At 35.5% G+C, this 24,264-nt stretch overlaps 1 protein-coding gene across 4 annotated transcripts in view; it reads right to left on the bottom strand.

The window, feature by feature from the left end:
* Positions 1-24,264, bottom strand: part of SGCG (sarcoglycan gamma) — a 106,042-nt gene that overhangs the window by 29,107 nt on the left and 52,671 nt on the right. For all 4 annotated transcript variants that reach the window (XM_063149035.1, XM_063149036.1, XM_063149034.1 and 1 more), the window contains 2 exons: positions 12,624-12,725; positions 8,915-9,002 (listed from right to left, as the gene is read on the bottom strand). In XM_063149035.1, the coding sequence (XP_063005105.1) occupies positions 8,915-9,002; positions 12,624-12,725 (190 nt within the window). The remainder of the gene's footprint in view (positions 1-8,914; positions 9,003-12,623; positions 12,726-24,264) is intronic.

The raw sequence follows: 24,264 nt of genomic DNA, 5'->3' as shown, positions 1-24,264 counted from the left end.
TTATGGACCCCAATATGGCTCTTCTCTAAAGCCGTTCTGAAGCCCAAGACTTTATTTCTGAGAAGTATGTTGCAAAAAGTGAGATCAGAAAATATCTTCGTCAAGAGAAAAGGCCTTAAACAGTATTTTAAAAATTTTTTTACAGCAAAAGAAACAGTTCTGGGTAAGTGAGGCAGGGATGGATGCCTGTCAATGGTTTCCTAGACAATCTTGGTTAAGGTTTTATTAAGGTCCCTTCCAACCTGAGTCATTTTATGGGTTAGTGATTGATTGTTCCCGTTTGTGCCCAGCAACAATAATGCAACTGGCCTTTCATGTAGTGTAGCTAGATCCTTGTGTTTTCAAAAAAATCAAAGGCCTGAGTAAAATGGATAATATCAACTTTACCAGTGCTGCAGGGGCTGGTCCCTCATCCTTCCCATTCATCCAACTCCATGATTTTAAAAGCTAGCTTAATTAAGGAAAAACTCTGCAGGCAGTGTGAGAGCACTTACTGAACATTTTGTATTTTCCAAAGCTACTTCAACTTGTCTCTCTTTGGAACTCCAACTCATGGCCCTTGCCCATGCTGCATTTGCATTCAGACTGTTTGATCCTGGACCTTGCACACTTGAATAAATCCTTAACAAGAATCTTTAAGTCCACAGTTTTCTTAACACAAGTGCCCCACTAATGTGAGACAAGGACTGTCCTATAGATAATCTTCAATATCAGAGAATGGTATGAATAATAACTGATGTATTTTGAATCTTAAGAAGGAATGATAGGGTAAACAAAATTCAAACATATGTTTTATTCATGCTAGAGATAAGATATCTCGGGTTTCAAAAAGAAATAATAGATTTTTACCTAAATGGGAAAAAGTTTATGTAATGAAAAGGAGCAAGTAATTTCTCTTAATGGTATTCCACAATACACATAAACTAGCTATATTCAATAACAGTAACTGTATCATAATCTCAGTGAGATTAATTTTCAACTCACAAACAGCAGCCAAACTCAGTATCTGAAAGTGTAATCTCCTAATGCCTAAATGTGTTTTGTTTACCACTCTAGCATATTAACTACATATAAGTCAACTAATACTATATAATCATATTTGCTGATAAAATCCTATGATTAAAAATGCAACCTGACTGAATGCAGGTTATAGACAATATTTGTCTTCTGCTTGCTGTGAGATGTGTCACACGAATTTCCAGGTCAATGGGTTATTCTTGCATATCAGGCTGATTATTGCCTATTGTTTCTGTGTGTTTCCTCCTTTCAGTGCAGTCCTGAAGCAGACCTTGTAAGTGATCTTCACATCACATACCTCTTGACACTGAGGATGCTGCTTTAAATGGTCAACTTTTTTTTTACCAAAAAGAAACTGACATACTGCTAAACAGTCTTCATTTTCATTTGTCCTCACTCTTTACATCCCTAGAGATTTTCCGTGGAAGGAAGCTCTTGTTTAGTGACTCCATTTCAGTTGAAAAGTGTTTTAATAAACTGTCTTCTACTGCTACACAACCTTTGAATTCCAGGCCAATACAAATATAGATGTACCAGACAGCAAAGGATCTTCTGTCAAAAACAGGGCCAGCCATAAAATAAATACCTGCAAATGCTTAATGCCAATGAAATCTGAGGAGTCTGAAATTTGAAGAGTCTGCCTACATGTTAGCAGTAGGCAGACTCTTCAAATAGTTCTGCCAATTACTAAGCATTTTTACTGTGTCTTTAGATCTTTCAGAAGAAAAGGCTTTCCAACATTGGATTTACTTCTATCACTAAGTAATTTAATATCTTTTATTTTCTTACTCTCTTTTTTCATCTGCCATTTCTAATTAACCTATGGCTGTCAGCTACTCTGTATGTTTTGCTCTTCTCCTGCCACCTAGAATCATTGAAGTATTGGGTATAAACCAAAGTCCAGACTGCTCTTTGATATTCCTATGCATTTTCCTTTTCCAGTTAATTTTTATTAAACTAAAGCACCTTACTTAAAATAAGATCTCATTAAAAGGGTATTAAAAATGTAATACTCCTACAGATTCAGTTCTCATTCCATGTATGATAGAATACAATACCAATAAATGTAAAGTCCTTAATTTCAGAAACATAAAGTTAGGTATATTTTCATATGGAAAGGTATGGTATTTCATTAGAACAAAGGTATTACTACAGGGAATGTGCACATTGCACATACACATTTTATGTCTGTAACATACATCTCTCATAGGTTTGAACAACAACTCTAATACATTAATAGAACACTTGCTGATCCTATTTCCCCTTTTTCTCTCAGTTCTCCTTTTATGAAATGGATGAAACAATTATGTCCTCTCAGATCAAATTAAAAGTGCCTTACTGTCACCACTGTTTATATTTTGTTGTGATCTGTGATTGAACACAGGTCTAGAGATCTTAAAAAATTGGTCACCTTTTCTCACAGGCTTAATGAATCCAAATTTTGTTGCATGAAGAACTTCAACAGGAAAAGCTGAAACATACAGTCCTCAGACAGATAAGGTGAAAAGAAAAATACTAAAGGAGATGAGGCATGATAATATGAAACCCTCTATCCAGAGAGGATAGCTGATCTCTCATTCCTGAGTACTTTATTGTCTGTATAATGGATATTCTTCTTCCCCTTTTCTTTTTTTTTTGAAAAAAAAAGAAATCCACGAGTGTATTTTCATAAGGTCAACTCATGCACTGTGTTTCAGCAGTATTCTAAGCCTACCTACTGGATCTGGGCAGAGGACAGTGTGAGAGGATCAGCTGAACAGATGGAGCACGATTCATTTCACAACATTCATTTCACAACTGCTGTCTAGTACCATTATACATTCTTTTGTGTTCTCTGCCTGGCCTTCAGCTTATTTCAGATGTCCTAGAGTGTCCAGGATTTCTATATCAGACCAGAAAGTCTGACATGGGGTCTGTAAGCAACGTGAACCCTTCCAGCGTGTCAGGTGAAGACTGGGCAAGATTGAATCACAGAAGAATGCAAGCCAGAGGTCACCTCTCTATGTCCGGACTCCTAACTACAGCAGGGTCAGCTCGGCTGGAAGTTAGATAAAGGTGCTCAGGGTCTTGTCCAGATGAAGTTTTAACACCTCTGAGGAAGGGGATTTATCAGACTCCCTGAGCAATCTGTTCCCATGGTTAACCATGGAAGAGTGGTGAGTCTCACCCACCCCTTCTATGCAGTTGCATTTTGCCTCTCTGCAAACCATAACCATTGCCTTTTGCCCTTTTTCTGTGCACCTCCAGTCTGGATTCACGCTAGTGATTGGACAGCAGGAAATGGCCTCAACCAAGAGAGCTTCAGGTTTGATATTAGGAAAAAGTTTCTCCACTAAAAGAGCAGTTAAACCTTGGAACAAACTACCCAGGGAAGTGGGTTCAGAAGTGTTGAAAAAATGAGTAGATGTGGCGCTTTGTGATATGCTTTAGTTGGCATGGTGGTATTTGGTCAAAGGTTGGACTTGACCTTGGAGGTCTTTTTCAGCTTTAATGATTCTATGATTTATTTTGTCTCTAGCCCTCCTAGTACCTGGTGCCCATTAGAAGCTCTCCTTAAGCCTTCTCTTCTTGCAGGTTAAACAAACACAACCTCTTCAGACTCTTACACTTCATTGCTTCCACTCCCTGGCCATCTGAGCAGCTCCCTGGATGGCTCACAGCTCCATCCCACTGGAGAGGGTCTACAGCATTCCAGCTGCAGCCTCTGCCTCCCAGATGAGGGATGGTGCAGCCCAGTGTGCTCCTAGTGCTCATTGCCACAAGGCTACACTGCAGGTACATGCTCAAGCTGCCCATCAGGATTAAGGGTGTGTTCTGCACACCTGATGCACAAAGATAGGGGTGTGGCTCCTCCTTTGGGCAGTAGCTGCCATCAGGGTTCAAAACTGCTGTTGCATTTGAAGTGACTAGGATTTTAGATGTACTTAATTATCCAAATTCTATCTTAGATTATAATCTCAGTAAATTTCAGCCACTTTCAGCTAACTTTACAAATTCATCTAGCATTAACCACTGCCAAAAATTCAATTATTTTTGGTGCAGAAACTATTCTCATCTTTAGCAGTAACTATAACCTTCCAATTACCACCCAATTACTTATGTTAATGATTACTGTACCACTGAAACCAAAATATATTTAGGATTGCAAATTCATTGAAACTTTTAAAATTGAGAAGGTTATAAATATCTTTAATATTTCCCCCTTTTTCACTTATTTTTAATTATTTCCTCCCATTGGAATAAAGAGACAATGAAGCTACTCAGAAGAGTGATTGCTCTCTGATGACAGACAAGTATCCCCCAAATGGTTATTTTCCAAATAAAAAATGGCTTCCCAAATACTAGTGGTTTTTTTTCAGAACAAAGCTCTGTAGAATTACATCCTTTTCTAGACTGAGAAGAAAAGTGACAGCATAGGATTCAAGTCCTCTGGGCCAGGTTAAATTTTCCCTTAATGTGATGCTGTCCTGTTTAACAAGTCGGCAATGCACGTTATCATAGAATCATAGAATGGTCTGGGTTGGAAGGGACTTTAATGAATGTGTAGTTTCAACCCCCTGAAATGGGAAGGGGCACCTTCCAATAGATCAGGTTTCTCAAAGCTCCATCCAAGCCTGGCCTTGAACACTTCCAGGGATGGGGCAGCTACAGTTTCTCTGGGCATGCTGTTCCAGTGCCCCTCTACCCTCACATTAACGATCTGATTAACTGCTAGAGGATGTTTTAATTCTGGCTTAAGTCACTCTGTCTGTCTGTGAACATCATTGTGAATTTCTTCACAAAGATTATCATATTTGGGGACAGGGTGTGCATATCTTGCTACCGTAAGCATCTTACTCTACATGGTGCTTAGACCATCAATGGTGTTTTTATTCAGAAGAGGATACTTTTCCTTTGAGTCTAAGTATTAAACTGCTGCTTGATTTGCTTAACTAGGTCTCATTTAAACATATCTTGAATATTTCTCACTGTTTTCTGCTATTTAATTATTTTCAACATTATATACATTCAAATACTCAATGGTCTCATCAAAGACTAAAAGCATTTGCATTTAATGCATATTAAAAAGCATGTGCATTTAATGCATATTCTCTTAAAAAGGAGAATTGGTCAAAAAGTCTGTAGAATGTTTTAGCAGCTACCTGTCAACTCTCTAAATCTTATCCATCTAACCAAATTTTACTTTTACATAAACTAGCATGTATGTCTTTATATGATCAGATTCACTGCTACCTAAAATTTTTATACTTTAGGAAGTAAACACTCCTACTTTAATCCTCTTCGAATAAATACTCTAAACTCTTGATCATAGAAATTCTTAATCACCTCAAAAATACTTCAATGAATTTTCAGATTTATCCTTCTATTAATTGCTCCTATGTTGTATCTTCCTTTCTTATAGCCCAGTTGGACACCAATTAAAGTTGTGCAAATAATCATCTTGCAGACAAAGATCTTCAAGGAATATGTTCTGCCTTTTATCTTAGAGATAAGAAAGAATTTATTTGGACAAAAATGGGATTTTTAATGAAAGACTTCTGGGAAAAATAAAGAAGGAAAAGCTAAATGATTTTACAATGTCATTAAGTTTATGAAACTGGCTTCAGGGTTTTCCCTGTGAAAACAAGATCAAACTCTTCTTAGAGTCATCATGCTTCCTTAGCACTGTTTTCTTCCTCCTATGCCTCTTATGAAAAACTACCATAACTTGAAAAGAAATATTAAAATGCTGATAAACCCCTACATGATTTGACTTTGGAAAGCAGTAGTTTTCTAAATGGCAATTATCAGTGCTAAAGCAATGTATGAGGTACTGACACTGATCTGTTTCCTCAGAATGTTGTTCCAGTCTGAAAAAAGAGATAGCACATATACTCACATTGTAATGGCTGTTCAGGTTAATGTTAGAGACATAGTCTCTAAGCAGAATTTTGACTGTAATTCTGTTTTCACACTGCATAAGCCATTTTGACTTTCACCATATTCCCATGCTTTCTGAGTGAAGCTGATTTCATGCTTAACAATGCAGAACAGCTTCATAATCCAACTATCTAAATAAATTCCTACAAGCTTTAGACACTTTAAACTGAGCCCCTGACCTAAGCTACTGATGTTACTATTCCTTAGTGTAAAAAATTGAAATAGGACAAGGATCAGCAACCCATTCTACTGGAATCTGCTCTCACAAAACTTTCATGACTTTGGAAACCTTTTTTCTTTTTTTAAAAAAGTTTAATTTTTTTTCTTAAATTTTCTCCTGAAAAAGACATATTACAAGGAGAATTTAGGATCTTCTGTAGGTTGAAACCTCCTTACAAAATCATTTAAAGACAGATATCTTAAAAATCTGGTCCTACTTTTCAGCAGAGACAGTTGCAAACATGCTGCTCTTATTGACTTACTATCAATGACTGAACCAGAACTGCAAAAGCTGACTGTATTATTTTCATCTGCTGATAAGCTGTACATAGACGCTTATGTTTACTTAGGTAAAACATAATTTACTATTTGATACCAATGTTGCTCTTAAAGATTTCATAATTCACTATATAGTCTAAATGTTTCTTTTGTACATAATATATTTATCATCAATCAATATTGAAAAAGTTTGACAAGTTTTTTGCACTAAGTTGATTTATTATTGCTCTGGATATTAAATCAAAAGTGCTGCATTGCTCTTCTATTCTAAGATTGAATAAGGCTTTGAAGTGGTTAAGAACAGAAATCTTGGAAATCATAATTAACACCTTTGTGGATTACCGAAGAAAGTTCTAGATATTTCAGTTTTGAAAGTTGATAAGCAAGCCGTAACAATGACACTTGAATCGTATTAATGATTCTAAGGAGAGGAGCTATTCTAATGAAAATATTCACTATCTGTTTTGTACACATTGTTGCCTTGCATATAAGCAACTCTCTCCACAACTTTCTTAATTCCCTATGACTATTAAGCCTGTACATTCCCAGAACTATGCTTTGCTTAGATTCCTTCCTTGCTGTCTGTGGGCCAACATTCTTCGGAGTCCCATTTCTCCTAGAAATATTAACAAAGCCATCATTTCCCTTAAATAAAATCTTATTTCCTTTTATGCCTTGTTTTGTTCCTGTTTGTTTATTTGTAAAAAGTAATTAAAACAAAATGGGTGTTTTTGTCATCCAGGGAGCCACTGAAGTAAAAAAAAAAGAATGAAGAATGTAATTGGGCTTTTTTTCTTTAATTATGGTCCCTATTATTTTGAAATCATCATTTCCCTGGCAAGCACTTTTTGAAGTATTTGCATTTAGTGAGACTTCTGAAAGCAGTGTAATTATGGGTTGCAGTACAAAACTCAACATCCACAGTGTTTTGATTTAAAAAAAACAATGTCCACACAACTCCTCCAAGAGGTATTGCATGCAGACGAACTGAGAGGCATGTAGAAGCTTTAAAGCCAGAGTAATCATGTTGGAATTTGCTCACATTTTATGTCTTTTTTGTATATCTGTGATTCATGAAGGAATGCATAATATGTGCCTGTTATCTTCATAGGGGGTATTTCACAGAAACTCAAGTAAAGATTTGTTTCACGTCTCTTGTGTGAATTACTTTTGTTGAAGACTGTGTATTTAAATCATTCTTAGTAACTTATTAAATTCTTTTAAAAGATCATTTGAATCACAATTTCCATGAGTTAAAAGGTATTTTTGTTATAATCTTGTGAGAGATGCTATATTATATTGTCATCTCTGGAACAATTCCAAGCTTATCTATATGACTTCTTCACAATTGCAACTAGTCTTATTTATAAGAGGACTAGAGTTTTAAGACGTAATTGCAGCACATTGGCAATTGTGGAAGATATTAACTCTTCAGCAAAGGCTTGTGCCTATAAAATGAGTATGCCATGCACCTGTTTATCACACTCCTTTTGATAAATATTTAGCAGTATTTTCTTAAGACAAGTCATGCAGATCTTTATGATTGACAGAATTTAAAAAAGGGAATCTGAAAGCATTTAAAGAGTGAAGTGAGATAAATTGTATAATTATACATTTTTAAGTGGAATAACAGGCTCCTTTATATATATTTTTTCCTTTTGTTTGAAAACAGTGAGGCTTGAAAAACATTATATGAATTGAAATGGTAATTCTTCAAACAGGAGTTGTCACAGAAGTTACACATTCTCAACAGCACTGAAAAGTTGCTCATCAATGCTCTGCTGGATCCCAATTTAGTAAACTACTTAAACATATCAAGTTAGGCTACAGTTAAATGAGCAGGAATTTATGCTTTGCTGCCTGAGGACCTTGTAAAAAATGTGTGAAAAACTTGCTAGATTTTTCTCCAATGTCAAATAAAGGTTGAAAAATAGTAACAAAGCTTAGAAAAATTTTGTCATGGCTTACACATATTGCTGCCATTACTGCCTTAAAAATATGATTTAAAGAGTAAGGTCAGGTTATTTTTTCTGCCAAGATCTCTCAATTATGTTTGTCTAGATCTATTGATTTCACCGAGTAAACCGATGTATTTTACTGCTACCATAGATAGTAAAAGATAAATGTCTGAGTTTTGAACTTGAATTTTTTTAGGATGTCTGCTTAAATGTATTTTCTCAGAAATTGATTTGCAACTATCAATAGATATTTACACAAGGAAAAAGGGTAACCTTTGCAGAGACCTTTCTTGCATAGCTCTGCAATAAAGAAGTGCTTAAAATATTTGAAGAATTATTGCCTAACTGAGAAACTGAAAATATACTGCTGCTTTTTACTAAGTGGCAGATGGACTATTCAAATATGACCATAATAGTAATAAATAATAATGTGTTTAGTGCTTTATATTCTCAAATCTCTACACAAATATTCATTACAATGTTTCCAAAGCAATGGACAAGGAATAATCACTCAGACTTACCCACATTTAATCTGCCTGTGACTTCCCCATTTGAATTGCGAGCATTCACAGTCACATTGTGAGTAGACTGGAGAAGCAGTGATGAGTCCTGAAGTATGGAGAAAGAAAATAAAGTATGTTAGATAGTACAATTAGAATTGTGAACCATTTTCAAAATTTAGTCTAGTGTTGGTATCAACTCAGTCACTGAAAGGTCTTCGCAGCTACAAAACTATCCAAAGATCTCATCAAATAATGTGGGCAGATATTTCTGATTACTAATACTACATCAGATTTAAAGTAAGAAAAATAATTAAAGGAAATATGCCAGGTGAACAAAACCTGTGTTACTGGACCAATGAACATGGCTGCTAACATTTTATCTTTTGGAAAAAATGCTTTAGTACTAGATTCAGTACCTGTCAGTACATAACTCAAGCCATTTAATTGAGTGTGAGCACTCTAAATAGTATGAATTTGAGAATTCATACTATTGCATTAACGTGGTGAGAAACATGCTGTGCATTCTGCTTCCTCAATGGTCCATGCAGTCTGTGGCCTAATTTTGGCACCTGGCATCAGCTCTCCAGGCAAGGAAGCTCTAACAGTGAGTGATGGAGAGAGTGGCAGGCTGACTAGATCAGTGCTGACTTTAACAGATGACAGTACAGGTGATTTTCAGCGTAATCACAGTGGCCACTGTCTTTACTTGACATTAAGTATCAGAAAATTATCTGGGTACACAAATCTTATCGCTCATTTGGATCAGCAAACTGTAAATACGCTGGCAGACTTCAAAAAAAGGGGAGGAAGTTTTCTGCAGTACAGGTGTTTTCATACTAAAGCACACTTTGTCTCTGGAGGACAAGCACTCAGTAAGTGATAGGAAGTGCCTATGCAGATCTCAGTTGCCAAAGCACCAGGGAATACATGATATGAAGAGAGTATCAGCAATCTGCCTGCTTGTGACCTCAGTGGAGATACCCAGTCCTAAATAAATGAGTTTCTAACTACTGGAATATTATTAAGAGATCAGCCTCTTTCACAGATACGGCTTCTAGTTATTTTTCTGGACTCACCAGAGACCACATAGTAACTTGAAGGGCTAACCCCTGAAAATAACCCCAAGGCATATTTTCATCTCAACTTAATGCTTAGAGTATGAGACAACCTGAGAGTTTTAAACACTTTTTACATGATGAATTTTACTAAAAACACTTCTTTAGTATCAAAACCACAAACCTTATTAAAAAGTAATGAAATAGAAGCAACACACAATTTGGACTCATAAAAGTTACACAATTTTAAAAAGAAAACAAACAGTATTTTACAAGTAGGTAGAAAGGCTCTTGCAAAATAAGTCATTAAGTGAGCAAAAGAAATGAATCACACTTTATAAATTATATTGGGAAAACATAAAAGCTCACAGAATTAACATGAATAATGAAAATAATAAAAAGTCTTAGGAAAAAAGTAAGCCACATGTTAGAATGAATGGTAGTAAGTTAGTATCAAGTGGAAAAGGAAGGCCAACAAAGATTGGGGATTGGGTAAATATAGCACATTTAAGTAAATCTGCTAAATGACCCACGGAGCTGGGCATCTTTATTACATTTATTTGATTGTCACTGGTTGATTTAAAAAATATTTTAGTAATTTGTGGTATCAAATGAAAGTGAGAATAAACTGTACTCCAGACCTGCTGCTGCACACATGTGGTTTTGACTAATTAAAATCTAGAAACGTATTTAAAAATGCTCATCTTTTATCTTTCCATGAAGATGTTTCAGCAAAGGTGCAATGGTCTTGCCCACAGCTCTGCGTTGGACTCATAATAAAGGCATAAACTTGTAATAGGCTCCAGAGACAATGCACAGCGAGTAGATTTTCTGCTACATATTTTCTTAGCACTTTGGAGACCTCATTAGGTGAGAAAATCTGTTAGGAGACTGCAAGGAGAGAACTATTAAGGCAAGGGAGAAAGCTGCTTTGAAAGCTGAGAGGGGCTCAGTTCTCCAAGACAAACTTAGAAAAAGAAAGCTTAACAAATAAGTAATGTTATGTGAATAAACACATAAATGGCAACTCAGGAGACAAAGCTTCAGGCAATTAAGCCTTTAGAGAGTTCAAATATTTAAAAGAAGCAAGGGTACAAACAAAAAACCTCTGATGAATTATCAGTAGGCAGAGAGAAGCAGTAGCCTGAAGGATCTAATTAATGCACGCTACTAATGATCATGACGGATCATTGGACAGCTAAGCTTGTATTAGATGCTGCCACACCTCTTTTTCCTATATTGTACTAAATGTATTAAGAGCTGAAAGGAATATTAAGAGAGCACAAATGGTAGCTTAATACTGCATAACGATCTTTGGGACTAGAGGGAGTTCTTCAACATTAGCTGTGGTGGTCTTAAAAAGTTACATGTCTTACTGGATAAAAAACCAAACCTCAAGGGAAATTCACCAAAGCACATAAATAGTTCTCTCACTGTCTGTGAGGCAGAAAAGACTACAGCATAAGAAGGTAAATGGAAAAACAGATACAGTAATGGAATTTCACTGTCTTAATTAAGAGCTGCTCCTGAAACTAGAAATATTTAGAGAAAAGTAAAAGCTCAGTATAAGTAAAATATGTTGGCATTGCTTAAATTTTAGTAGTCAAGCATGTTAACAACCTCATTCTGATAAATTTATTTACATTTTCTCTTGACATAGCAATATATATATACACTAATTTTTTTCCTAGCTTCAGAAAACTCACATGCTGCCGATTTCTTCTCAATTACATGTTTGAAGACATGAAAGAGACATATTTGGCTTTCATTGTCACTGAATAGTACATTATTCAATGAAATGACCCAGTGGTTGATGGTAATATTTACAAAACATAAAAATTTATTTCATGAGATGTTGGGCTACGGACAATAGTTCTGGAAACTATTTTATTAGCCAGAAGCAGACATCTCCCTACAAAAAATTCACTGGAATAAGTTTCAGAGTCCCCCTCTGGATAATTAAAATCCCAATCAGATGCTCTCTTCCTTTTTCTAAACCTACAACTTCCACACCTTTCCCTTTCTCCGTGGCATTTTAAAGTTAATAATTTTGATAAATATTTGACCAATCTTGGTATTCTTAGTTTACCTTGCTAGTAATAACAACAACAAACTTTTATGTCTAGCTGAACTAGAGAAAATACTAAGTCTTTCCATTTGGACTTGTACATTTTATACACATATATATATAAACATGTCAGACATCTCATGGCTTTGTCCTTGAAGTGAAAAAAGCTATATATTTTAGAGAAATCGTAACTTTTCCATTGGGATCCACTAATTTTAGAGATATTGAAACTATTCTGTAGTGGATGAATAAACAGAACAAGCAGCTTCCTAGGGAAGTCTGTATTAAAAAATAATCTCAGTAAAAATAATGAAAACCTTTTCATACACTCCTCAAGTTTTAGCATTACTTACATACAATAACAATTATAATTCCTGTTTGAGCTGCTTATCACATGCCTAAGAGATAAATGTTAATTCTGGCAAAGCATCATAACACCGACCTTGCAAAGCGTGCAGAAATATGTGTATATACAGATATACATGAACATACATATATATATATGTTTGTTTTTTTTTTTCTTACAGGACAGAAATCATGGAAAGTTCAATTATTCAGAAGTGCATTCATTTTATTTAGCATTTTTGCAAGATTACTCACTTACCACTCTCGAATGGATTTCTTTGGCATAAAGAGGGAATAAGAATTCAGATTCCCCTTCCAGTCGAAGGCCTTCTTTTGTAACACGCAGGTGTCCCATTCCAGTCTGAGGAGAAGATGTGAGAATTATGCACAATTTACTATTGTTGCTGTATCTATTTTGTGTTCTTTTCATGAATTAAACATTTTCAGAACTGCCTGCCTGAAGTCTACTGATAAATATACAAATAGTAATGCATTTAAAAATTTGAGAATACCTTATTTTTTCCAAGGAGTAATTTTCTGTGAGAAATTGCAGGTTTCATGAAGTTATTAAACTTGGTTTGTTGTTTTTTGGGTTTTTTTATGGTGGGAGGAGGGTGTGGAGTGGAAATACAGTTTTATAGTCATTAAATTTTTGAAAAGTGCATTTGTATTGGCTGTGCTGAAACAGCTTTTGTACTTGCCTTCTAAAAATGTAATGAACAATAAACTTTTACAAATGAGTACTCACATAAAAAAACTTATATTAACATCTCAGGGTTCATTCTATCAATAATATAAGCCTACAGAACAGACAAAGAGGGATTTTTATTTGCTTTCATATTAATCAATAACTTCTTTTTAATTAAGTTTTAATTCATTAGCTTAGTTTTTTCTCCTTCAATTGTAGGTCAAGGCTCTATATCTCATTACCATATACCTTGTTCTGTATCACCTGCTTGTCATTTTTTCATCCTTTCTTCCTCAGTCCCTCCTGCTTTCAGCCCAATTATTTTTCCAGCTGATATCTCCGTTCTTTCTTTTTACTTCCTTTCATCATTATCATAGAATTGATAATGTGAAAAATGAGTGAGGAATTACTTCAGTAGGTACATCTGAGGGTTTGCAGGCTTCAGCTGCATGGTATTTCACAGGCATTTAGCTAATTTGTAAAGGATTTGCCCATTTCCCTGACATAAAGAGTGACACAAAACTTGCCAAAAAAAACCCAAGAAACCAAAAAAAACCACCAGCCTTCCAGCTAGATCACATAAAAATATTTCAAGACAACTGCTGCAAACTACAAGGAACAGATGGAAGAGCTAAAGAAAAAAACAATAAACCTAAAAAATTATTTTCACTCTAAACAGTTTTCAGGTAGTTCTTGATGTAAGCAGAGAGATAAGAGGCCACTAATTACACATCAATAAATTGTTCATTGAATGAATTATGCTTGCCACTGAGAAAAGCTATAATTGAAGAGACGGTAATTGCTTTCAAATATATGTTCTGACTAATCAGATTGTATATGTATATATGAAATGCTAAGTAACATCTCAAACCAGCCTTCAATAAAAAATCATAGCTATTTTTTAGCAGACCTGAAAGGAGACAAAGAGAGAAACAAGTTTTGCTTAAATTCCATAGGGTAAGAAATGTTCATTCACTCCACTGGAGAGTACAACCACAATTCTTCCTCAGCAAGATTTGCTTCAGGAAAGAGGCTTTTAGAAAAGCTATTTATGGAATCTGTTTTTCAGGGTTAAATACTTTACTGTTTTGAAATATTTAATGTACTGACTTTTCTCAGTGAAAACAGATTCAGTTTCCAAACTCTACACCACTGCCAAGCTTTTAAAAAGTACCCAGTATATAGTGATACATCCCATAAGGCAAAACTAAAATACCTATGATGAGCTTTTATAATGACAATTCCTAGCCAGCACTGACTGATTTAAAAATATGTTTCTCTAGCAAAGACTATGGACAGTTTCTTCTAAGTTGCAATACTCAAACATTATAAAGACACTTAGGTTTTAAGGAAAACACTTGAAAAATCTGATGTAAAATATCAGGATATTCTAAAGAAATACCATTAACAAGTATCTCCTCTTTTATTAACCAAATTTAGGGTCTGATGATTTCCTCTGAGCTCATACCTTTTCCCATCAGGTGAAAGTAGTTTATGTTAGCTATCAGGTTTAAATGGAGTTTTTATATTTTTATGGAATAAAATAAAAAGAACGAAATAAGTAACATATTTCAGAATAAGTACAAAAAAATGACATTGACAAATCTGAAATTTAAGAAGGCAGAGGAAGAACTAGTGATTAATTCTTGCTCTGAAGCAGACTGGAGAAAACTAAACTCCTAGGTGGCAATCTCTGTGCTGCCTTTGGCAGGAAGAAATTTTTAGTAGAAAAAGAATAAAAAAATTATGTGGACAAAAATGATGCAATTTACTTAGCACGTTCTTTCTAATGGATTCAGGTTTCCCAGCAATGATTATTGTGCAAATGCTATATAGACAAAGAAATGTCTCTGACAAAAATAGTATGCCACATGACAAAATTCAGCACTTTCAACTTACCTAGAAGTTCTTATTTTTTCAGTAAACCCAGTCATATCCCTCAGGATTACTTTGTATAAGTATGTTCTCCAGTATGCCGTATTTTCTTATATCAGATATTTAATTTAAGCATTGACACAAAGCTCACATTCTCATATATTTGCCTAACAGCCTCATTATCCATTCTCATTGACCACTTGGGAAGTGCAAACCCAGGAAATTTAGATTTGGGTTATGTGCATAACTGACTATCTGTGAGGACTAACATAAACTCTGTAGCATGCATGCAAACAATAAAACTGTGGATTTTATATAATGATCCTCATTTCTATTACCTTTGTGACTGCAAACAATTATTATGTTCTTAGTACTACAATATTTGAGCACCTTAAGATTGTAAAAGTACTGAGTTATGCAGTACAGCGAGATAGGAGAATTCTATTATGTCCCTTTTATAACTGGCAAATTGAAGTTACATAGAATATAAAATAGAGGGATTTAGAATAAACAACCACCCCAATGCACTGAGATCCAATGCTAAGCTCCATGAAAAGGCAAGGCATAATATTTACACATAATGTTCTCTCAACAACCACTCTGCTTCTTATATTACAAATTGCTTTTTACTGAGTATTGCGGCTTCCTCAGTAGTGAACAAATGTGATGCTTTCTGTTTCAAGGATTTGATTCTGTTCCTATTCAAATAACTGAATATTTGAATATTTGAATATATTTCTACTGATTTGAGGAAAGGGACCCAATATCTATTAGTTAGATGTGGACTTTGATGCAGTTGCACAACAAGCTATTGCTTAGGGTGGGGGGTAAAAAAAGTGCTCCATAAAGACAAGAAATGCATGGCAAGTCTGAATTCTGGTTATCCTGATGCTGGTGACTGTGACTGCTTGAGTTTGCTGGCCCTGAGCTGTAACACAATGTTGTACATACAGATATAGCTGAGACTCACATTTTGTAATTACTGAAAGCCCTCAGCGAGGCAGGACGCAGCTGTACAGCAGGGAAGGATGAAATGGCATCTTGCAGACAGCAATCAGGTTTTACTGCTGCAAGGAGCTGACTAGCGTGGAAACTGCTGGCAGCTGCCAAACTCTTGTGTACCAAAGATGCAACTTAGCATTAGTGTTCACACAGGTGTGACCAGTATTCATTTCAGAACTGCTTGACTTATTCTAACTGCAGCAACAGGATGCCTTCAACTATAGTAGAAACATTTTTCATGCTTTGAAAATGCTCCCAAGCAGGTATGTGCTTGGAGAAAAAGAGACAAAGCCTTCTACCACAAACATTCAGTCTCTGAATCCTCATAAAAGCTCATCAAGACTACTTGATTGAGAAGTCCTGGTCTAAAAGACATTTGACGTCTAGCTTTTCAGTGAATTATCTATATAGATACTCCAAAACCAGCTGAAATGAGTAGCCACCACTGCAGAATTCTAGGTAAGATGCATCGTGTTGTGGAACATCTTGATGGGAGGACCACCTTGGATGTCTTATTTTCTTAGACTCTAAACAGACTCCAGACTATTAGGAGTGGAAAACAAGCAGATGCAGCTCTAGGGCTCTTGCACTCACAGTGAGTTGCTCTCAGGTAGCTGAGTCTCATGCTGCCTATGGCATATGGAAGCAAAAGAGCATCAGGTGATTTATCTGGGATTTATCTCCCAGGATTATGACAATGTAGGTCTGCTGCTGTAGGCATGCGGCCATTAGAAATGAGCATGAGGCACGGGGAACATTCATTCAGTTTAAAAACGAGTATTTCTAGTCACCTAAATTTGATGAATAACAGTTTTTATTTTCCTACCAACACTGAAACTGGCTCACTGATACACACTGGCTCACTGAATTTGGTCAGCCACTCTCAGTATCATATGTCACACCATATCACATCACATCATCATTGTTTCTGTACCTTCTCAGCATTACACTCAAATGCAGTCCTCAGGCTCCTCTGAGTAAATGAAATTGAACTTCTGCTCTGTGTACCAGCTAATAGCTGCAAGGGAAGATGTGTATTTTCTCCTTTTGGGGAGAGATCAAATACTGGAAAGAGGCTGACCCATATGCTAGCATAGTTAAACCAAAAAAATTCTCAAAGTTGATTTCAACATAAGTTTGAACACATATTCAATTCAAATCAAGTAGCTTCCATCTCAGGAGTTAAAAACATGTTTGATTTGCAGTCTCTGCTTCCTGAATATTCAACTTTTCCATATATTAAAAGTAAGTCCACACACACTGTAGTGGCTGAATGAAACCAGTAATGACATTAACTTCAGAGCAGAAAGGATACAGCATTTCCACTCAGTTAAATCCTTTTCTTTCTTGTAGGATCCTTACATCCTCCTTCCAGGCCAGATCAGGGAAAGACCTTGCCAAGTTCAGACCAAGACACCACTTGTTGTGGCCCAAAGCTAGTTAAATTAATGGCTTTATGGATCCAGCTTGCACTGCAGCACTTCTTGTAGCAATTACTATTTAGAGAACTTGCTTTGCAAACAAGAGTGTACTGTTTCATTGAGATAATAGGACTGTGGTTAGAGATTGTTAAAGAGCAATCAGCAAAACAGGATTGGTAATGAATCTGATGAAACTCTCTGTTTGACTTACAATATCAATTTTGGAGCTAAGTACGTGCTTGGTATAATAACATTTCTGATGCCTCATCTCATTTTCAGTTGCAAGGACTCTATTTGCTGGGCTCAGACAGAGGTTATCTGACTCATCTGCTTAGATGACAGTGGAGTAATTTCAGTCAAAGACTTTGGTCAAATCAGAGCCCTTGGTAACAGCAAGCACTCCTGGTATAGAAGTTAGTCTCACCTGGCTTAGGGCTGGATACAAACCAAAACAGCATTTGTGGACAAGAGTGAAAAGTGGGTAGATAATATTTCGAGATTTAGAAAAGTAGATGACCACTTTGAATTCAACAGATTTGTAAGAAAACAGCTATGAATTATGCAAATTATCAAACCACTGATGTTTGCTTATTTTTATAACATTTCTTTCATAAAATAGGATTCACACTTAAGATGTATATTTTCAAGATATTTTCAGGTCCTCTTTTATCTTTGTCCTGATATACAGAATAACAGATTTCCTTACTTAAAGTATTAATTAAAACAGGTATTACTCAAGAGGAAAGAATATATTCTCAAAACAGATTCAGTTTTAGCTTCATTTCCTTGTTCAGCAAGGACCATATTCTGTCTTTGGTTCTGTACCGCAAAGATATTAAAAAATGCTATTACATCTGGCATTACATCTGCTTTGTTAGAAAAACTGACTATGAAGAAATAGACTTCTACTCCCACTGTTACATGTCTTTATTCAGGAATTAGGTTTTTATAAGTTGGGTAGTTAATTTTATTATATTAACATTTGTAATTATGCAACTTAGCTGAAGAAATGGAAATAAATATCTTCCTTTGGTTTACAAGGGCTCTCAAAATGGTTTTCTTAATCCAGTCTTAAACTTGCATGTACACTTTAATCTCACTGTACTCAGATTTTTATACCTCTTTATTAATATTATAAATTATTCCAAATGTACACTTAAGTGTTCCTCAACACCCTTTTAAATACACATGATTTGATTCATAATATAATTCAGAATAATCAAATGCTTTAAGAAAATATATTTAAATGAAAATATCTATCACTACTGAAAAGTCGTTCTTTGGCAACAGCTTTCTGCGGTAAGTATCTCAGTATCTTTCTACTCAATTATTACTCTCTGCATAAAATATTTAGAAAGGTTGCAAAATACAGCTGTTTAGGATTATTCAGAATAGAAACTATGGCATGTTCATATTCTGACTTGAAAATTTGGATGAAAATTTATGAAATATTTCATAATTTATTTTATTTAAGTATTTAGGTAATGCAACATTCTCAAAATGACAAGTAATTCCATGGAGGACCCACTGTTAATCACAAAATGCATGGGAAGGCTGTACAAGTACTCTAATGTATGTCTATGGTGAAGGAGATCTCTTGGTCTAAGTGTTCTTTACTGTACCTTTTCATTGCTGTCTGCTCTGGTTTTTGGTGCTCCAAATGGTTGAGCATCTCCAGTTTAATAAGGTATGCTATTACACAGTCTATTAAGTCCCACTGTCAGAAAGTGTTAACTGATTTTCAGTTAAAATTTTGCTTTCTTAATTCATTATATTCCTAGTTTCATATTTCTATATTTCCTTAAGTAATTCCCTCAATCTTCAGTGCCTGAGTTTATCAAGTGCTTGAATAGTTGTTCACAGAAGTATTTTATTAAAAAAACACTTTTTATTTCAAAGTACATATCCTATTTATAGATTTAGAGCAGTACCATTATCCACCAACTAAGATATATATATATATATATATATATATATATATATATATATATAGTAAGATTATATATAGCTTGCTTTTCAACATGTCTTATTAAATGAACTATCAAAAAATTACTATTGCCTTACAGAAAACTTTTAAAAATAAGGGGGAAAAAAAGAATTTTTAATGATTTGCCTATATTCATTTTTAATGGGAACCCCAGAAATTTAGAAGGGTGCTATGTCTGTGATAAAAGTTTCTGTGAATGGCTACACGGATAGAGTACTCCCTAATTAAAAGCAGGCCAAAAGAAGAAGACACCTGCCATTATCTAGAAAACCCTGTATGTTTTTGTGCAACTGTGGCAATTTCCCTATTTATTCCAGTGCCAGAAATTTAAGTGCGTAACGGAGAAAGTAAAAGCCTGCAATCTATCTGAAATGTGCAGAAACCCTCACAGTTCTCATTTCCTTTGTCTCTATGTCCAGATGACGTGCAGGTACAAGGGCAGGCCAAACATTTATCCTGTTCTTAGGAAGTACCATGCTTAGGATATGCATTGTTGGACTGGACATTGGACACTGATTGACTTGGCCCTCCACAGACCAAGTCACTCCCTGTCATGATAAGGTGACCTGGGAGTTATTCTAAGGCTTAGTATTAGGACTTGACTCTTCTTGTTAGACTTAAACCCAAGTAAGGTTTGATATGGATGGCAGGAGAACTTGAGATTGAGCACAGATTTGAACTATGTTTGATTAGCAGTGCATCTAAAGCTATAAAGACCTGTCTACTTCTCTTACACTGTGCTTAAAATTTTTGTCAGAGTTAAAAAAAACCTCCACACTGAAGAAAGGCAACTAGTTATCGTGGTAAACACTGTAGTTGCATTACTATCTGTCCTTATCAAAATGAAATACAATGCAATTTCCTTTCTTATTCCAGGAGACCACGATAGCTGGAGTATCCACTAAAATCCATGGAAAACATGGGTGTCTCCATCAGAGGCCAAAAAAATTCAGAAATAATCTTTGGCATACAGCTGTTCCTGGTGTTATGATAATGTGGCTAAACCTAAATAATGCAATAACTGAATTAATGAGGGGTATCTAAAAAAGATTTGCTAGAGCATTAGGAATGGTAATCACCTGATCAGGCGCATTTTTAACACACATGACCTAGCATGACAATCCTGGCCTGGAGCTAGTGTGACCTCCAGCCTAAGCCTTGGAAGTTTTGAATGGTACCCCCACACTGATATAACCTGCTAATTCAGTGAGCAAGCATTCTGTCATCTCCTCCAAGTCATTGATTAAGGTTTTGCAAAGGAGAAGAGCCAGGACAAGACAATTACAATGCTTATTGCTGCCCTCCATACAGACCACAACACATCAGCACCTACCTTCAGAACCCAACTACCCAGGCAGTTTACTTTTTATACGTATCTGTTTGTCCACTCCTCATGGCTGTAATACCCTAACTAGGGTAAGGAATATTGTGGGAAAAAGTCAGAAGCCTTGCTGAAGTCAAGGTAAATAATATTTTGTGTCCTCCCATCATCTATAATTCCGGACATTTTATCATAAAATGGCAATCCCGGACATTTTATCATAAAATGGCAATCAGATTGGTCAGGCATCATTCACTTTTGGTAAACCCATGGTCCCCTTTTTCTAAAGACCAGCGCAACACTTGCATTCCTCCAGCCACCCAGGATCTCCCCAGTCTCCAATATCTTTCAAACACTGTAGAGGGTGACTCTGCAAGAGACTCTGTTGCCATTTGCCCTTTGTCATTCTTAACTGAAGCTGAGCTTTGGCATTTCTGACACAGAAAGCCTGACACATTTCCTGGCCCACACATTGTTTAGAAATTTCTTCTTTGTAGCCTTTATCTACTTCCAACTCTTCTATACTACTTTTTCACTGAAGCTCCATCACAAGTAAACTGCCCAGCTAAGCCAGGAAATTTATCTAACTATCAGGACTGATCCATCCTACATTTGGAGGATACAGTCCTTAAACTTGATCAAGCTTTTCTGGGTAACTTTACCCTTCAGATCTGGCTCCCATGGGATCCTGTGAGTAGCAGATCCAGCTGTGTGCCACCTTTAATTGTCCTCTTCAGAAGCTGTTGCTGACACCCTCTAGAAATCTTCACTGGTTCCATCCTGCCGCACTTGTCTTACAGCAGATATCAGAGACATGGAAGGTCCTCTCTTTCAGACCTAATGGATCCTTCAGAATTGTCCACAGGACTTCTGACATCCTTGCAGCCTTAAACCCCTTAAGGTTCTTCATTTTCTAAACTCTTAAAACTAGTAGTCCCTTTTAGTGTTCAGAAAGCCTCATTATGTTAAAAACAGAATCTGAAATTTCCATTACATGAGAAATGTGATACATTGTCCAGGGGAAAAAACTCAACCCTTTTTTAAACTGATTTTCATGCAAAAATAATAGTATTTTTTAAATTACTCTATTTCACCATATTCACCAAACTCAAGGCATAATTATTTGAATGTCTTCTCTGAAACAGCCGAATATAATGAATTCACAGGTTTCTTTGCTTATTCCCACAAAAAACCTTGAGACACTATCCCTCTGAACTGCAAGAGAGAAAAGGAAAAAAAAAGAATGAGGCACAGCGGATACCTTTGAATTAATGTGCACAATTTGGAGATGCCCATATGTTTTTTAATTGGGCAGCATGAGAAAAGGGATATATTCTCTGTTCAGGTTGTTCTCTTTTAGTCTAGCTTTTATGAAATGCAATGAACTGAAATGAAATGAAACAATGAAATTCTGTTCCATTTAGTCATCTACATTTTATGCCAAAGGCTTCTCAAACAATAGAGCTTAGAAAAGTTTCTGCCTTTCATCATTCCAAATTTGTAAAAGGAGATCAAACTCTATTCATCTTGCAGCATATCTCTGTCTGGTTCATGTTCTCCTTTATCAGCTTAGCTTCTTTGCTGGTATTTATCACACTGTCTGGTTTTATGGGGGTTAAGGCAGGACATGTGTGCGTGGATTAATTCAATGCTTCAAGCTCTGTTCATAATTTCATTATTATCTTAATCTGGATCTCTGAATAGACATAGCATGTGATTTTTGTATACTGCAAGTTATTACTTAATGAAAGAGTCAAGGATGCTTTATAGAAAAAGCTTTTTATACAACTAAAGAAACTTTGATGTCTAAATAATCAGTTTGTCAGCTCTGAGTGGGCTTGTGAAAGGGCTGTGCTATAGAATCACATCAATCAATTGCTAAAGCACCAATACCTCTATTATTGAAAATCTGTTTTCCTTATAAAATTATATACTGCAGTCATATTATGCTTGAATTTTTCCTTCAGCATACACTCTCTTCAAGACTCTACTATAAAAATATATTTTAAAATGTTGGCAACATTTTTTCTAATTACGTTTATCAGCCTTAGTGACAATACAAATTGTTTCTTGAATAAATACAATATCTACTATGAATATTAAACATAGTCCTATAATCTCTAAATGTATTCTAGGTATACTACACAGTATACCTAGAATACATTTAATAAATGTAAGTGTTATCACAGTTGACAGATTAATATTTGCTAAATAACTGATGACTGCATATAGGATAATATTTTGCAATTATTTTTAAACTCTTCCCAGTCATGGGAATTCTTAATTGGGTAAGTGTGATATACATCAATCAACTCATTTCCTAAACAGCAAATACTTGTCAAGCTTGGAACTCACGAATCATAAAAATCTAATTCTGACACTATACTGATATTTCTCTTTTCAAACAGCAACAAAACACTTGGAGAAATAAATACTTAATTCCATCATGAAAAGGGTTTTATGATAGTATTGGTAATTTCTTATAACTATTACACTAATTCTTCATAATTGGTGTTTCCTTTGACACAGGAAAGAACTGTGATGCTTCAATTATATGCTTCCAGACTTTGAACGTGCACTAAACATCCTTGTTAGACTCAGTGGCTAGCAGTGCTTCTCTGTGATTCTCTGGGTGAGATTTCTGGTATCCTCAGAGTTACTTCTTGTCTTGAGAGATGCAGTCTATTAATACAACACCCAGTAAAAGAAGTTCTCTCTTCTTAACAACATCACATTCACTTTTGCTGAGGATTGTGACATACCTGTGCACTTTGCACGAATTTATTTACAGTTGATATTTATCTGAATTTCAGTATTTCCCTAAAATTATCCCGAATTAATGAAGGCATTACAGTTAAGTCACTATCCAATTGGGCACATCAGGCATACAGATTCTTTAACACAGAATTAGGAAATTCCTTGTAATTGTGGCATTCACAGCCCTTTCACTCTGTGGAAGGATGTAAACCTGCACTGCTAGAGCTGTTACTCCACTGCTCTTGCTGCAAAAGCATAAGGACACTGTCCCTCAGCAGATCAAGGCATTTGGTATCTTCCACACAGGAACTACAAGGAGATGGGCATTCCTATAAGTAGACTTTCTATTTTTTTTAAATCCTCACTGGTATCAGAGAAGAAATACCCAAGCTAATATGTAGAAACCAAATCAACAAAAAATATTTTTTAAAACTCTGTAAAAATAGAACCCTGAGCCACACAGAAAACAAAAGTTTTTGATGTTCTCTGTGATTTATGACAGGCAGGCACTAAAAGCATATCTTCCATGTGAGCTGCGTAAGAGAAAAATTATCTGTGATCTAAGATGTTTTGCACTCTAATCTGTATGGCAGTAACAGTGCTGTAAAGAATTCATGTAGGGGAAGACCCTTCACAGGAATCCAAGTACTAAAAACCGTATTAGTAAGTAGTACTGAAAACTAAAATACTTTCTTTTTAGTGAGCATAGAAATATTTATGTTAAGATAAAGCAGTCTTCCCTTAGTGACAGAGGTTCAGTAACAATAGATAACAGAAACTTTCTTCAGTAGCCAGGGCAGAGCTGCAGAAATTTATTATTATGGTTTTTCTCGTAACAAGTCTATTCAA

Source organism: Melospiza melodia, chromosome 2 (assembly GCF_035770615.1).
Source record: "Melospiza melodia melodia isolate bMelMel2 chromosome 2, bMelMel2.pri, whole genome shotgun sequence".
NCBI classification, from domain to species: Eukaryota; Metazoa; Chordata; class Aves; order Passeriformes; family Passerellidae; genus Melospiza; species Melospiza melodia.
The sequence above is the reverse complement of the archived record's forward strand: the minus strand, read 5'-3'. Positions and strand labels throughout refer to the sequence as shown.